Raw genomic sequence first — 18,800 nt, 5'->3', positions numbered from 1 at the left:
TGATAAAAAGCATGGTAAGGATTTACTAAAACTATAATATTTATCCAATAAACATATGAAAACTGGAAACTCTGAAATAATGGAAGGTGTTCCCGATACCCGTATATTTTTATTTAACACGCGTCTTTCATCAAGAACACATCTATTCCATTTGTAGTCGATTGGGCTTTGTGCAACAGATTTTTAAACTTGTGAGTAGAGTGAACAGACAGAAACTTAGCTAATAACTGTCATCGCCAAGTCCGAAGCATTTTAGTAATCTATATAAAAGAAATTTCCAATCAGTGTTCGTGAGGAATGTTATTTCCGGAATAATATCTCTTCCAAGATAGTTGTATCTAACTTCGACGAACTCCTGACAGTGGCAAAGAAATGATCTATAGCTTTACTGTCCTCTCTAAATGCCCTTCATTGTTTTAATCCGCACGTACAATTATATATAATTGTGCCCGTAATCATGAGTGTCCACTTAGAATTCATACATTCATACTTACCTCAGACTTGCTCATTTTTAGGAGATTTCTCGTCTTGCTTTCATTTGGGTAACGCAATAGGATCTTTGTGGTTCTACTCACCGTATCTCTCACCCATAATTTTAATTCAGCTTAGTTGCGTCGGATTGTTTTGCGTTTGTCAAGTTAACTATCTTTTAGATCCTTGTTGTAAAAAACTACTAAATATACACCATCTAAAACTGAGCCTATTTATAGGAAGAAAGTACTTTAAAATTTTAAAATGTATATCGTTCTGTGTGAGTAAAATTGCACAAACATATGTATATACAGACAATTTTTATGAATTTGATCATTTCCACAGTTTCCTTGTAACAAATACATATACATACATAAATTTATGTCAAAAACAAGTAGGAAAGTATAGTCGGGCATGGCCGACCATATGATACCCTACACCATGAGTATATTCTTACAATTTATACTTTTATAAAATTTTTATTTTTTGTAAAGAAACTTTTATGTTGAATATTACCATAATTCCAAAATATTTAAGCCATTTATTGATAAAAAAACTAAAATTTCTAAATGAGGCTTTATATAGGTCAAATATGGGCCGATCCTCGGTAAATTTGGGAAAAGGATATATTTTTAAATAACAGTTAGTTTTGTTGAGTTTCATTGCGATACAAATGGTTACAAGTCAATTTTAGACGTTTAAGTCATTTTTTGGAAGGGGGTTTGTATGGGGGCTAGGGTCAAATATAGGCCGATCCTTACGAAAATCTGCATTTATACTTATATAAAACTTATTTGTGCCAATTTTTAGAAGGATAGCAGAATATTTGACGTAATTATAGCATAAAAAGTTCAAATCGGGAGGTACGGTTGTATGGGGGCTAGGTGAAATAATGGACCGATTTCAACCATTTTCAATAGGCTTCGTCCTTGTGCCAAAAAACATGCTTGGTCCAAATTTCATCAAATTATCTTGAAAATTGCGGCCTGTACCTTGCGCACAAGGTTTACATGGACAGCCAGCCAGCCAGCCAGCCGGACAGACGGACGGACGGACATGTCTTAATCGACTCAAAAAATGATTCTGAATCGATCGGTATACTTTAAGGTGGGTATTGGACCAATATTTTTGTATGTTACAAACATCAGCACAAACGTATAATACCCTCCCCACTATAGTGGTGTAGGGTATAAACAGCAGTGTCACCGACAATATCAACGATAGTGAAAAACATTAATTACAAAAAATGTACACATGTATGTACGTTTGTAGTATATTTTCACTTCGGAATAATGTCTCACCTATCAAAGATAGAATTTGCTACAATGTTGCAATACCAACAAACATACGTAATAACTAATACTGAATGTAACACTGAATGTTCGATCTCTGACTTATATAATGTTTGACACACTAATGTTCTTGTTTTTGTTGTTGTAGTGTCGTTTAAAAGAGTGTTATTTTAAAGAGTGACCACGAAAAAAAACTTTATTAAATTAAATTTATGTAAACATTCCTTCAAAGATTGGATTTTAATTTTTTGTCCATACGACCAAGGAATATATATTCACGATGTGTCTTTGGCGTTTGACCCCCTCTCAATGAAAATAAAAACGACAAGTTAAAAAAAGGCACTACAGCGAAGGCAGGAGGCAAAAAAATTGATTAACAGCCAACCAAATTGTAGACACATTCATTTGTTGTTGTCTTTCCTGTCTGGAACATCAATTCTTTGTAGCTACTGTGCTGCGCAGTGCGCACGCGTATATTCCCTATACAATATTAACAACATATTTACACATACACGCACAGAAAAAAAGAAATGACTAAAAGTCAGAACAATAAAAACACTGAACCACGTTAATGGGCAACAACTCAGACTCGTGCACTTAAGACCAGACAACAACAAGCAACCAGCCAGTCATCCAGCCAGACAAAACAACAAAGTATTTAAGACTGCACACCACTAAATTCGACAGGTAATTTTTTATATAGAATGCGACGGTCACTGTCGAGTGCAACCAACGAACCAACTGAACTTACTAAAGCGCAACAAAACTAAAAATATAATACAACACGCATCATCAGCATAAAAAAAGTCAGGCATGTCCGACTATATTATACGCCTAGTTATTAAGTATAATGATTTTCAAAAGGAATATGAGCTTGAAAAAATTTATAGACCAAAGTCGAATTATAATCAATCCAGAAAATATCGGTTTTTGAGTATAATTATGATAGGTTAGGTTGATAGGATGATGTATAGTATACAAATCCGAAAAAAATATTATCGAGCCATTATGGGGGCTGTTGTGCGCTCCTTTTCTTGAAAAAAAATTTGTTCACTGAGTATATTATTTTTCAAAGTTCAGAAAGTCAGTTACATGGACTTAATTTCTAAGAATTTTCCAATCAGTGTCGGTTAAGAATGTTATTTCCGGAATAACATCACTTCCAAGATACTTAGATCTAACTTCGTCGAATGTCTGACAGTGGCAGAGAAAGTGCTCCAGAGTTTTACTGTCCTCTCTACACGCTCTACATTCATCTGAATCCGCACGGCCAATTTTGTATAGATTCGCTCGTACTCCTGTGTGTCCACACAGAATACGTACCATCTTACTAATTTCAGACTTGCTCATTTTGAGAAGATTTCTCGTCTTATTCTCATTATGATCGTCTTAATCTCATTATGATCGTCTTATTCCCATAGGATCTTTGTTATTCTACTCACCGTTTCATTATTCAAAGAGGCCTTAAAGCTTTCTTACAATCCAATATGGTCTTAGATTTACTTCTATCACCTGATATTGCCCTAATTGCATTCTGGCTGTCGGCAAATATATTAAGGGCCGTTGGCTCCATATTTATTCTAATCCAATTAACACATTCCGTTATTACTCGGACATATGCCTGGAAGCTTATGTCATGATTAGATAAACGGTGGTATATTAATGTTTTTGATTCTTCAATATAGTACCCCAGGACCACTCTATCCCCCAACTTATATCCATTCATGTAACAACGGATTCCTACTGGTATTTGCTCTAGTTTTCCGCTTGACCAAGACATTCTATCTGGGATCAGCGTTTTAAAGTTTCCCACATATTCCGCGTCTAGTATGCGATCAGCCACGTCCAATGATTGTGTATAACATTCCCATGTATCCTGTATACATTGATGACGTGTGCTATAACCGTTTTTGGCCAGTTCGCCTAAAGTAAAGATCCGTTTGGCTGTAAGCGCCGCCCTATATCTTAAGTATGTTTCAATAGGTGGAATACCTAGCAACGTTTCCAAAGCTTTGGTTGATGTAATACATGGCACCACTTACACCCAAGCAGCATGTACGCTGAACTCCCTGTTGTAGTTTGATATTACACTTTTTGTCCAAAGTAGTCGACAGATTATTGAAATATAAGCAAGCAAGGCAAGAATTAGTCATAATTAATAATTACGATAATTGTAATACCTTTAAAAAAAAATTGTAATATAAAATGTATATAATCCGAAATTATATAGTCGATTTTCATATTTATTGGACCTTGTTTTACCGTAGATTCCATTTTAGAAAAACGCTTAAACTTTCAATTATGTATAAATCACTTTTATATGAACACAAACCTCACCGAAAATTTTAAGACCTATCCATCACATCTGGGACATTAGATATTGTGTTCTGAAACACTTGCTTAATACGCTTATTCGTATATACTTTTACATGCACCTCAATATTACTTTCGACTTTTGTCATGTACGATATGTCTTTCTTTTACTCGATATTTTGGATAACAATGTTTCGAATGGGTACAAATATTATTATTATTGGATGTTACAAAGATCAATTCCAGTACTTTATACCCCTCACATAACGTGATGTAGGGTATAAAACTATCAAACGCATTTAAAACATGTGTATATGTATACTACGGACACAAAACCGAATGTGTTGCATACAATGTTGTATGCAAGCTACAAACATACATTCAGAAACGTACTATCAATATGTATAATAGTACTGCAAACGATTGCCAACAGTCAGCACTCAGAATGCAACATGTCAAATATGTGAGTGCTTCTCTCGTGACCAAGGCACGTTTGCTAAGGTCTTTTCGCAACACAAAAAATGCAAAAAAGTAAACATTCAGATATTGCAATAACAACAACATAATAAAACAATAAATTTTATGAAAGAAAATAAAAACGAAAAAGAACAAAAATTAAATAAATAAATAAATAAAAACAACTATGCAGCTGCATTACATCAACTGCTATGCATGGCATTTAAGAAGGCCTTAAGCGTCCAGACGTCTGTGGTATTTCGCGTTCAAGAAACGTAAATACGCTAATACTACAACGAAAATAAGAATCACATTCACAAATACAACATCAGAATTTTTTCCCATACATACACACAAAAGTTCAACGTGAAGACGATTATCATCTTTTATAGAGGCTTTCACTTAATCACAATAACGGCCCACGTAATCAATTAGTGAATAAGGACGTTAGTTATAAGTACATATGTATGTATATATGAAATGAATTTGACAAATTAATTGTCTAAAATAACCTCAACTTCAGACCTATAAATCCCGACTTTTTAAACTGCATCCTCTTTATCCACAGCTCCTGTCGAAATCTTTTTTCTACTTTGTCATATTAGCGATGTCCAATTTATTTGATTCCAAATTCACTACTTCTGAAGTCATTCTCAAGAAGTAATAATTTGATTTAAATAATGTTAACATAAATAAAATACACACATTAACATACAGTGATAGACAATCGTTAAAAAACGCCGCTAAAAGTACATATTTCACCCAAAATTAGATTTGGAATATTTTTTGATTTATTAGAAGATTTTTTAGCAGAAAAAAATAATGAAAAATTGCGACTTGAGATACAATTTCTATCCAAAAATGACTATTTGACAAGGGTTTGGATTGATTTTCCGACAAAGATTTTAATGCTCTTCCTTAACCAGGCAAACTTTTAAGACACAACCAATCAAAATCATTCTTAAAATCTTAGCTGAAATAATTTATAAACAAAAAAAAAACATTAGCATTTAAATAACAACAATTTTTTTGAGCATGACCTTCGGAAATTCTTTTCGAAATTTATTATGCCAGTAACAATTATGAAGGTCCTACTAAATGTTCTGATAAGAAAAAAGACAAATTTACAAATTATTTTTAAGCTTATTATAAATTATGTAAAGTGCGTACAAACGAATGTCTCAGACAAATTTGATTCTTTTCTCTGGAATTGCTAATAAAGCAAAAAATATTGCAATTTTATATTATTACTAGCTTATACCCGGTATGCTTCGCTACATATGAGAGATGCCAAGCAAATTCTATCTATCTATGAAAAATTTTAATTATGTAACGAAATTTTGTATTTAATTCATATATGTGGTGCCAAGACCCACACTGAAATCCCGCCCGTTATTTTCTAAATGTTTATATGAATGTCAAAGTTATTCATATAAAATTTGAGGATTCTAGCTCTAATAGTTTCCTAGATAACTATTTTTTCTATTTAATTCATGTGGGGGCTTCAAGCTTCCCAGATTAAAGTCCGCCCTTTATTCTCAAAATGTTTAGATGAATATTAATGTAATATATAAGCAAAATTTGATGAATCTAGTTCTATATTTTCCTAGATAAACAATATTTTGTATTTTATTCATAGTCCCCATTAAAAGTTCGCTCGTCATACTCTAAATGTTCAGATGAAAGTAAAAATTGTTCAAGTGAAATTTAATGATTCTATCTCTAACAGTTTCTCAGATATACGAACTTTCCTATTTTATTCATATGGGCGCTGCAAACCCCCTCAGATGAAAGTTTGCTCTGAATATTAAAGTTCTTCGTGCAAAATTTTAAGAATTTAGTTGTATAAGATTCTAACTGTTATATTTTCCAATATAAACGAATTTTTGTATTTAATTTATATGGAAGGTGCCACGCTCCTAACGCCAGTCCTCCCACATTTTATCCTAAATAATCATATTGACACTAAAGTTGCTCCGACAAGATTTTAGAACTCTAACTTTTACATTATCTCAAGATAAACGAATTTTTGGATTTAATTAATATGGGAGGTGCCGTTCCTCTCATTAATTAATATGGGAGGTGCCGTTCCTCTCATGGGTCCGCCAATTTATTACTTAAAATATTTACATGAATGTTAAAGTCATTCATGCTAAATTTTAAAATTCTAACTGTATTAGTTTGCATGATAAACGAATTTTTGTATTTAATTTATATGGGAGGTACACCGTCTCCTAACACTAGTCCTCCCAAATTTTATCCTAAAATAATCTTATTGACACTAAAATGGCTCCGACAAAATTTAAGGACTCTAACTGTTACATTACCTCAAGATAAACGAATTTTTGTATATTTAATTAATATGGGAGGTGCCGCTCCCCTCATGGGTAGTCCGCCAATTTATTACCCAAAATGTTTACATGGATGTTGAAGTTATTCGTGCAAACATTTAAGATTCTAACTGTAATAGTTTCCAAGATAAACCAATTTTTGTATTTAATTTATATGAGAGGTGCGGCTCCCCTCATGGGTAGTCCGCCAATTTATTACCCAAAATGTTTACATGGATGTTGAAGTTTTTCGTGCAAAAATTTAAGATTCTAATTGGATGTTGAAGTTATTTGTGCAAAAATTTAAGATTCTTACTGTAGTAGTTTCCAAGATAAACGAATTTTTTAATTTAATTTATATGGGAGGTACCATGCCCCCTAACGCTAATCCGCCCACTTTTTATCCCATATAATCATATTGGCACTAAAGTGCCCCCCACAAAATTTGAGGACTCTAACTGTTATATTATCTCAAATATACGAATTTTATATTTTCATAATGTGGGCATGGCTCCTCCCCCACATGAAAATTTAAAATAAAAATTAGCCGTTTAGTAGTCTATAGCGTTCAAACATATGAACATACAAACAAACACACATTCATGTAACGATGATAGTATCAAACTATTTTACAAACTTTTTTTTTAAAACACTATTTGCTTTCTTCCAAAAGTTAAAAAAATATGTTGCGTATAGGAATGCCAAAAAACTAATTTTCTGAATTATGCTTTATATGGGGGTTTCCCCTAAGCCCCCTGTTTGAGGCGATCCTCATAAAATCTGGAGGACGAATTTACCGTTACATTAAATGTATTTATGCTGCATTTCACTATGGCACTGGTCTTTTTAAGCGAATTCTGGACATTAAACTCATTTTTTGAAGGGGGAGGCTTTGTAAAGGGGCTTGGGTCAAAAGAGGCTCGAAATTCAACAGGGTCTTCAAGGCTAGTATAAAACTTAGTTGTTCCGTTTATTGTCGATATACGAGTATATTAAACAAAATCATGAGCTACTCGGAGCAAACCCAATATACCCTCCCCACTAAAGTGGTGTAGGGAATAAAAGAGTCAATAAATAGGCATTGCTAATATCAGATATGGGTATATCAGAATCTATACTAGCAGTCAACCTGTTGGCTATACTTGATATAGACCAGTTTTGTAGTGTTTCAGTAGCGTCCTTTAAAAACCATTTCTGATATTCAGCACAAGTCATGAGTAGTGTGCATATGCCATTTTTTTTTTTTTTTTTTTTTTTTTTGAAAGCTATTTGCATTCGAGGAAATTACTTCCACGCTCACTTACAAGTTGGAAATTAAAAGAGTAATTTGTTTTGTTTTTTAATAGTAAAAATAGCGGGCGAGAATACGAACCAGGGAACTCGGTTTGCAAGTCAAATGTTCTACTTACTGCATAGGTCAAATAATGGTTTTCACAATAATGGTATCGTATAAAACAAACAAAATTACAAGAGTACTTCTAAGTAAGGCAGACGGTAAGTGGTTGTCATTGAAAAGTATGTTGATGAGTACATGTTATTACCAGATTTTCACTTGGCACTTATGTCGTGTAGTCATGGGTAGTCATGATTTGTACATTTCTTCTGTAATATTTAAGCGATTGCATGAAAAAAAACTGAAAGACTTTTTTACTGTTTGATTGGAAATTATTTCCTACATCAAAATACATGTTATCATATATTTGTAGTATTCAATTGGTAAAAACATTGACTTTTTCAACAACAAATAGTTCATATCTACAAGCCAAAAAGTCCTAAAATGCAAGATAGTAGATTGTGTCTAACGTCAATCTTATATTCAAACGTGTTTATTGATGTTAGACAATATATTTTATTTTATTTAGCTTTTTGTATCTCCTGTTAAGTTTTTAAAAGTGTTGTTACGCCTTTTTCATGTGACGATATAATTTTTCAAGACTCTAGATATTTTCAATATCTATTGTTCAAAATTTACTAAAAACTTGTAAAATATTCTATGATGAAGGGTATAATGGATTCCTCATATCCGAAATTAGCAATATCACTTATTTTATTTTTAAATATTTATTAATGATCGCCGGAAGCATCGCAATAACACAAGTATGAATGCTACTTGTCTTACACAATACCGGTCAGATGAGCTCATGTGGATGTGTATATGTGTAATAAGTAGTTCGTTAATTTGTTGCACTATAACATGAAGGTAATCTTACAAATTTATGACTCAGTACAGTCCATATACATACATATATTTACACATATTCGTTGTTGTGTTAGCTTGTTGATAATATATTTGATTGTCTGCCCTTTTCTTATGTTTTTTCTTACGTATTCTTCTTACATCCATTGCCCCAAATTACCAAGTTCTCTACATAATTATGTATTTCGAATTATACATACTTTTATACGTTAGTAAGTGCGGGTCTGTATTGAGCAATATATAAATGTATGTATATTAACACTTTATAGGTCTGCTCTTTCAAAATATTTTTTATTTCGGAAGTTACACGTATGAAACCTCTAAACGTGGAAAAAGCTCAACAGCGATATTGCGTATGTAAACGAATTCTTGTCACCAGTCGGGATAATCTGATGCCGAAATGTATGAAAACTCATTGTCGACAGCGGTTGCGGTTCTAATTGTAATCAAGCTGTTAAGTGACTCCCTTCAGAAATGAAGCTGTCAATATATTTAATGAAAAATTAATTTGTGCCAAATAAACTATAAAAATAAACTAGATGTTTTAAGCTTCAGGTGTAAATATTTCGAAGAATTTAGAAATATCTACAAAATATTTCTCATTCGACATATTGGATTTTCAGATGATATAACATTTTAAATAAAGGTGATTTTTCTCTGTTAAAAAGTCTCAAATATGTTTAAAAACTTGAAAAAATTGAAAATCAGTCAATTTATATAACTGGGTTCAAAATTGGTCATATTATATTAAAATGGCGTTCATACATAAGAACAAATTTGTATGTAATAATTAGTTTTTGTTATAGATAAATGTTTTAATTTTTCATTTCGTCTGCTGCTGTTTGGTTTGCAGTTTCTGGTTTTAATACGACTGCATTAAATTAATCTTGAATGGTCCAACTCCTCTAAGCGGATATTAATTAATTTGAATACACCAACTGTTTTTGTAGCAACTACAAATTACTAAGAACGTATGTATATTATTCCTTTGAGGCCTATTTTTTATTTATATTCTACATTTAGTTGCGTCAGTGTTTAGCACATGTAAGACCGTGTATTTTACAACCATTAATAACAGATATTACCAACTACTGGAATTGAAACCATCTCTGGTTTTACTTAATAAAATTTTACGATTTATTCTTTTGATATGCATTACATTTGTCTGTCAATTGGACTGGTTGAAATTATGAGTTGCCAGTGTATGTTAAATTGTATATTTCATCTCCTTTTAGTACTTTTTAGAACTTTAGATAATTTAAATTCGTATATGCAAATTTCTCAAAATGAGTTTTGAAAATTCTGTTACATTCCAGGAAAACAGAACCACTTCAGATTCTTAAACAACAGCCTTGGAACTAGTAGTGTCGCCATTACTTCTGGAAACCATTCTTTAGAATATTGTTGTGGTTCTTAAATACTTCTAAATAGTTTTCAAGGAACTAGTTCTGTGAAACTAGCTATACATTACTACTGCACTAGTTTAATGGAACGCATACTAGTTCCGAAACAACTTCTTGGAATCAATTGAAAAAAATTTTAATTTATAAACTTATTTTTATTGAAATAGAAAAGAAAACGAGTTCAGGCTAAAATCATGTGTTCTAGAACTTGTTGTAGAACTAATACAATTTTTCCTGGGATAGAATATTTAATGGGAAAATATTTATTTTTAAAAATATATAAATTTATTATGGTTTTTCGTTATAAATAAAAATCCTGTTAAATTCTTCTATCTAACAATAAAATATTCGGAACTAGATAGAGTCTTCAACCTTAGTTTGTGAACTGGATGAACATAGCGGCCATAGGATATATTCTGAACTATAATTCAATAGGAATGCGTTGGAAACCAAATCACATCTTTCCATTTTGCACAAGGTACAAGAAGTTAGTAGACCAAATATAAGGCAATAGACGGATTATAAACACCATGCTTTAATAGAATTTTTGAATCAAAATTCTAACAAGAGAATAATGATCTGCAAACACTCTCCTTGGGAACAATTTTAAACAATTATTGCTAGTACATATCTTGATCGTCAGGAAATTTAATTTAATTATAAAATGGACAAATAATTCCAGTTAACTCATCGCTCTTGACCGAAACTGTAAAATAAGACAGCTGCCTGGGATATTTTACTAACAAATCTAATTAAAAGTACCGATTATTTTCTGAGACAATAGAATTAAAAAATACCCACAAACTAGGATGGAAAAATTTTAAGAATATCACAACGATTGCAAGCTCCCCTCACAAACTAACCTACCTTGGCAACACTAGATCTAAACATACCTCGATCAGAAGCACATTATATTGAAATCCTTTATTAAGCTCTGTTTGCTTTGGACACCAATCAACATGTGGATTTACTGTGCGCACGAGTGTGCACTGGTTGCAAAATTAAATTTACTTTTAATTGTAAGGTGTCGTTTGCAACAAATCGCTTTAATCATGGAGCATGAATTTTTAGACGACTAAGATAAATACACTAAGGGCGGGTTTTTATAATCTTAAAGCTTCAGCTCAAATAAAAATGTGTATTATTGTTTATTTTGTTAATAACATATATTAAACGACAGCTATAACGCTCTTAAAGCACCATCTGTAAAACAAAATCGAACAACGTTAATACATAGTCTTGACACTGATAATCTTTTAACAGCATATAAATTAAACGATACTTTCTCGCAGAATTTTAGACTGAAATGGAAGAGAATACAAGGCCATTTGAAAAAAGAGTAACTTCGTGAGCTTTTCATAGAGTGAAAACACGACTGGTTTCAAATCGACACCAAATTTTATAATAACAACCGTTGTCAAGCATATACATAGGTGCGATAACACTATGCAATGTTGAACGCTACGTTGTCAACATTGCAACAATACGTTGTCGCACTACTCACTATTGACAACGGATTGTGAGCTTACCACGTTTGTTAACTCTTAGACAGAGCATATGTAAAAAATTTATATTGCGACAACATAGTGTTGTATGTATAAACTTGACAACGTATATTATTAAACAATTTGGTACCAGGCGTGTATTTTTATTTCTTCCTCTATGTAGCTTGAAATAAAGTTGGACATTGAGTCCAAAATTTATGAAAATATATGAATGAAATTTTAAAAAATGTGTGTAAATTCCCAAAAAGGATAGATAGCAGCTTGTTAGTTAGTAGTTCGTTTTTATTATAAGGTCATTAATGTATAAACATCTCATGGATTCTCCCATATATAGAAATTTTAGATCATCAGTGCTACAATAACAACAAGCTAATTAATTAATTAACACTCTTTTCTTAAAAAAACACGTAAAATGCAATCAAATATGTATAAATATTAAAAAAAATATCTTACAAATATTTTAACGATGTGTTAGACCATGTCCTTGTCATTGAGGATGTTCACGACAATAATTATGATACTGACAACTTTTATTAAAACTGGTTTAGAAATATGGCAGACACATAAAATTTAATCGCTATTTTTTATGTCTATAATTATCAGTAAAAAGGATCTGTGTTAATTTTACGACTAAATTATGCAACTGCTTTCAAATGTATAAAAACAGACTATAAACGTATAAAAACACTTTACCTCAAATTAATACAAAGACAAAAAACCTGTAAACAATTTTTTACTAAAAATTTATTAAGCTTTAGGGAGTTTTTTTATACTATAATTTTATCTTGTTTTGGAGTACAATTGATCGAGAGGCTAATAATATTATTGATGACAATTTTCGACGTCGTTAGTTCTGAAAATGGCTTTCCATGTATATCATGCCTGACTACATACATAAATAAATACACTCCAGCTACAGTAAGGTGGTTAATTGTGGATCGATTCCCGAAAAACGTCATTAGTGCTTTGAATTAAAGTGGGTTATATTTATACTCTTCACCTTCGTAAGGAGAGTATACATAAAGTATATATGTATATTTCGTGTCCTTATAGATATCGGAGTCCATTAGGCCATACTGTCAGACAAGCTTTCGAGACGATTCCTATTTAAAATCAGAAAAATCGGTCTATAAATAACGGAGGTATGTGTGAGCAAATCCGGCAAAACTTTTAAAAGTTCCATTAAAAATTAGGATTTTTGGTACATGCTCAGATAAAAATATTTAATTAGCAACACAGCAACGTCAACGGTAAATTTTGTTCTTTACGTGGTTGTTTATAAACACAAAGTAGAGCAAGAACAACACGAATTAAGCTGTATATTGTTATTGGCTAGAACAATAAAATTAAGTATGTCGAGCTAAAAGTAAATGAGGAGCTATAAAAGGGAACTTTTTGTTACTTTTTCGTTCTTCAGAATTTTTTTATGATATTAAACTTCGGAGTAAATGAGAACTTATAACTTTTAAGGTTCAAGGCACTTAGGCACATTTTATAATAAAGGCAATTTTCTTAAAAATAAAAATATCTAAATCTAAATTATCAAATACAAAATATGAATTAAAATACACAAATTTTTGCTAATTTAAAATTTTCAGAAGATCAAGTTACTTGCGATGACATTAATTGTGGACCTAAACAAGTTTGTCTAATTGACCTGTTAACACACAAACCCAGATGCACCTCATGTCGTTACAAATGTTCACGCAAAAGACGTCCATCGGTATGTTACATATAATAATTGATAATCACGATATAAAAAATGTTATGTACGTAATGTGTTCCTTTCGTTAAATTTTATTTCTCTGTTTTTTTTATTATTTATTTACAGTCCCCCCACTATGAAGAAGGAAAAATTTGTGGTGTTAATAATCATACTTACAATTCTTGGTGTGAAATGCGTAAAGATTCCTGTTCCACTGGTTTTTATATAGATGTTAAGTATTCTGGAGATTGTCATTAAAAATGCCCTCGAAGGAGTTGTTTTTTTTATTTAAAATTTCTTTTTTTTAGAGAAAAACTTATACTCAACAAAATCTTTCATTGAAAAGTAATAAGTTAAAAAAAATCTAAAAACCCATAGTAGTAAATTTCTCTTAGCATTTTAGCATATTATTTTAACAAGGGATGACATTGAAAATAATTACTTACCATGATCACTTACCAGTTTAGTCAAGTTTTTTTTAAGGCTAAATTTAGCATTTTTATACCCTACACCTCTTTAGTGGGGAGGGTATATTGGCTAATGTTTGTAACGCACAATAATATTGGTCCCACCTTAAAGTATACCAATCGGCTCAGAATCATTTTCTGTGTAGATTTAGCTATATCCGTCCTTATAATCAAACGAAGCCTATTGAAAATGGTTAAGATCGGTTCATTATTTCACCTAGCCCCCATACAACTGGACCCGCCAAATATGGCTTTTAAGTTCATAATTATGTTTAATATACTCCTATGTCGACAAAAATCTGCAAAACCAAGTTCCATACTAGCTTTGATGACCCTTATCAACTCTATAATTATAGGGCCTCATTTGACCTCTATAAAAGCCCCCTTCAAAATTTGACTTACATGTCTACAATTTTATTCAACAATAAATGGATTCCACTTTATGATAAAAGACCAAAAATAAGAAGAACCGCGTCTTCCAGTTTTGCCCAAAGTCATGTACTTTTTGAGTTATAGGCCTCCAAAGATTTTGGGCCCCGGTGTCATTTTTGAAAAAAGTGATAATTTCTCAAGCTCATATCTTTCAAACCGTTCGGAATTTTTATTTACTCTTTGAGGGAATGTTGTTGCTCTTATCACAAAGAACCGAAATTGTGAACATATAAAGTCAAAAAAGTTATCTTCATGATCAGAATCGCAAAAGTAATTTTTTGTTTTTATTTATTTCTTGTTCAGGCCTATAAGTAGCAAACCGTTCAACATTTAAGAAAACAATATCTAAGATTTCAATAAACAATTTTCTATAAGATAAGAACTTCCTATGAATGATAGGTATAAGTCGCAAAAGTGATGTTTTAGTTTTATTTGTTTTTTCTATACTTCAACATTCGGGTGTTCCGTGGACCACTTTTAAGGAGGAATATCTCTAAAACGATGCGTTTCAGTGAAGGAAAAATAAAAATATATATATTTTTTGAAAAATTTTTCAGTTCCCTACCTGCGATTGAAAATCTTGATCTCAGTACAATATGTTCAACATTTTTTTGCAATCTTTTCGAATTGTGTGTCAAAAATTGCGCAATTTTAAGCTTGTCGCGGGAAAAGTAGTTTAATTGTTGTTAGTGTATTTCTGATCCTGAAAACGACTTTTATTGTATTATAAGGGGTATATAAATTTCAAAAAATGACGAAATTGACTAACAATTTTTGGAATTTTTTTCTGTATGAGCTAAAAATTACGACAATTTTGACATTAATTTCGATAAAAAACGAAAACAAAATACTCTCCAACCCACTAAAAATCATTTTGTGGACAATTTTTTAAATTATTTAAATCAAAACATTCGAGATCCATTTCAAAAAATTGGAAAATGTTTATTTTTCAAAAATTTTACTGTGGTCAGGATTTGCAATAGCTGGTAGAGAAAATATATTTAATTTTTCTCGTGTTCAGTACATTAATATGCATCTATCACTCTGTATGAAAAGAAGATGGAAGCAACGTACCTGTGAACATCATAAGTTCCAAATCAAAGTCAGATTCGGACGACTATTTGCGTCCACAACTTAAAAGAGTGCGATTTGCATATCCAGCTCCATCAACATTTTAAACATAATACTAATACTTTTTTAATTATTTTTGTTTGCAAGGTATCTCAATGTTAAATTAAAGAAAAACCAAAAGAAATTAAAAAAATCAGGAAACTTTTCACTTTTGTAACTTACCTGTCATTCCTAGGAAGTTCATATGTTCTTGGAAGTTGTTTATTGAGATCTTAGGTACATTTTTATAAAATACTTTCAAAAATATCTCCAAACTTGGATAACGGTGCAAAACTTCAATAAAAAATATGTTTGCTGATGAAATGCACATATGTCTCTTCAGGTTACTTAAACGTTATATATTTCATTTCTGCTTTCAATCAGTGAAGAAACTTAAAATCGGTTCAGATTCCACTAAATTACTGACCTTTAAGTGCTTAAAGGTAGAAAAAGCGGGTTTTTACCTGTAACTCAAGATATTGGAGGTGTTTTGCAAATTTTAAAAATATATTCTTGTTCTACTCGGATCCACCTTTCAGAAAAATAGTGTCAATTCCCAGGTATTTAAATTTTCGTTTATTTTGTCACACTGTGTTATTTGTTAGGAGGAGCTTTTAATTATAATTAAAGTGAATGTTATGAAATGTATCTGTTTAAAATTTTCGAACAAGTAAATGAGGTATAAGTCAAATTAATTTTAGATTCTTATGATGCATAATAAGACCCATCCAAAAAAACACTGCCCAAATGACGTCCGACAATTAAAAAATAGCGGGCTTTGTTCAAGGTACAGGTATATTTAAACATAATTATGAAATCAATAACCCTATGTGTTCAGTTATATGTAAGTGTTCGACTTAAAATCGCAGAAAGATGTTTACATTTTTCACATTGCGTCATGGTCAAACGGTCTATAAGCCGAACAGATAGGCTAAATCGACTCAGAAAATTATTCTTAGTATATGACAAATATGGCAAATGGTATAAACAATTAAATTAAATTCTATGAGATTTGGTCTTTTTGGATCTAGTGTCATTCTAGAACTTTCGAATAAATTGGTTAATAGTCGGGAATGTACGGATATTATTATTTCACTAGTCTTAATACAGACTTTTAAGGTATAAACATTTAGGCTTCTTCTAGCCTTATTTTAGAAGTCTTTTAGCTATTTCCGGCATTTTTAAATGTCGGATTTAGCCTTTTATTTCTAAAGCTCCTGGCAACACTGTCGCTTACAAATAACTTATTTAATAAGTACTTACAATATGGAGTTACAAATTCGTTTATTACATTAAGAGGTTTCACACGGTCCTCATAAAGTCATATAGAATAATACCATGAAAAAATATGACTGCTGTAAGAAACCTTCTTAAATTAGTGTACTATTTCAAATTTGAGGCAGGTGATAAAGGAAAATACAATAATAAAAAATTACAATTATTTTCAATTAAACGTATGTATTAATTAAAAACGTATTCAAGTAAATAATTAAATTAATTACATGTTAACATTTAAATAAATCATTTTCAAGGTGATGGTGACGATGAAGAACAATTAAATGAAATGTTATTAGCAAACGGCGCTAGGTTTTTAATTAAACGCAGAAGCATCCTTCAAAAGTGGAACCAAAACCTGTTAAAAATATTTAACAGCTTATTATGATAAATATCCGATACAAAATTAGATATGACACTTATTCATTCTTAATTCGTAGGTATTTCAATCTAAATTACGTACAGCTTGTTGTATGGGGAATCATAAATTCAGTTCGTAATTGAGGGTTGAATGAGAATGAACGAAAAATATTTGCATCTTGTGAACAGGGTATTAAAGCTGGTAAAAACAGCACGCTCAAATGATATGTCCAAATAAAACGGCAATATAATTAATACTACATCAAATCCGAAGAAATACACCTAGGTTACAATCGGGCCTGTTGTGCGCTCCTTATCATAAAAAAGGGAACTGAATGAATTTTTTTAATGTTCAGAAACTCAGTTTCCTAAACGTAATTCCTAAGAATCTTCCAATCAGTGTTAGTCAGGAATGTTATTTTCGGAATAATAACACTTCCAAGATACTTGGATCTAACTTAGACGAATAACTGGCAGCGGCAAAAAAGTGCTCCAGAGTTTCACTGTTATATTTTTAGTTCAGCTTTTGTTGCGTCGAATAGTTTTGCGTTTGTCAGCTTAACTGCCTCGAGCTACATTCCCTCTAAAGCTATTATATTCGCTATTATATCATGCCTATAGTTCTCCTACATATCGCCTAACACCGATGTGCCTTGTTGATACTGTCCTCTTACACCTAAGTACTTAACTTTATCTGTCACTGGTATATTCTTGCCCAGGAAGCAAAGTATACGTTGAAATATTTGTCTTTCTTGTGAAAAGACAGATTTTCGTTTTTGCCGGGTTAACATTGAGGCCTCTTGGTTGAGCCCAGCTCAAGGCCGTATTCAGAGCATCCTCAGCTCTTCTACACAAGTAATTTGGATCCTTTCCCTTTAAAAGTATTACGACATCATCTTCATAGCAGACAGGTCTTAGTCCTTTCTTGGTTAGGGTCCTTATGAGGCTATTAATCGCGGTAACCCAGAGTAAAGGTGACAAAAGGACACCCTGTGGCGCCTGAAATGCATACCGTCAGTGTATATAGTTTGCATTCAAATCGTCCCTTTACGTAAGCATTCTGCTTAAATTTTAGGTCTTTGCTTAAAATTTAGGTATCGACTATCCGTTCCAAGGTTTTAAGTAGAAAGTCTTATCGGTCGATAAGACTTAGGTGTCGCATAGCTAGGTTTTCCTGGCTTAGGTATAAATGTTACCCCTGCATCCAGCCATTTAATAGGGGTATATATGAATTTTAAGCAGTAAACATCTGAGACAGATGTACGGAAATCAGTCCTGCCTTTATCTGTAAGAGTGCCGGTAAAGTGCCATCCTTCTCTGCAGCTTTATAGAGTGCGAAGCTCTCTATTACTTCTTTAACCATATCAGATGTAATTTCAATTTCCGTGTTAGCCTCCCCTTCATTCAATATCGGTTAATCTATGTTATTCAATATACCGGGCGAGAAATGGGAGTCTATTATGAGTTTCGTTGTCTCCTCCATA

The 18,800-nt window shown here is 31.9% G+C and overlaps 1 protein-coding gene across 1 annotated transcript in view; it reads left to right on the top strand.

Annotated features, from left to right (window-relative positions):
* Positions 1-14,259, top strand: part of LOC111675243 (putative uncharacterized protein DDB_G0277255) — a 54,827-nt gene extending 40,568 nt beyond the window's left edge. The window contains exons 7-8 of the mRNA XM_023435974.2: positions 13,566-13,690; positions 13,799-14,259. Of these exons, the coding sequence (XP_023291742.2) occupies positions 13,566-13,690; positions 13,799-13,930 (257 nt within the window). The 3' untranslated portion in view covers positions 13,931-14,259. The remainder of the gene's footprint in view (positions 1-13,565; positions 13,691-13,798) is intronic.
* Positions 14,260-18,800: the final 4,541 nt, after the last annotated feature.

Source organism: Lucilia cuprina, chromosome 6, assembly GCF_022045245.1.
Source record: "Lucilia cuprina isolate Lc7/37 chromosome 6, ASM2204524v1, whole genome shotgun sequence".
NCBI classification, from domain to species: Eukaryota; Metazoa; Arthropoda; class Insecta; order Diptera; family Calliphoridae; genus Lucilia; species Lucilia cuprina.
This window is presented reverse-complemented; position numbering and strand designations above follow the sequence as displayed.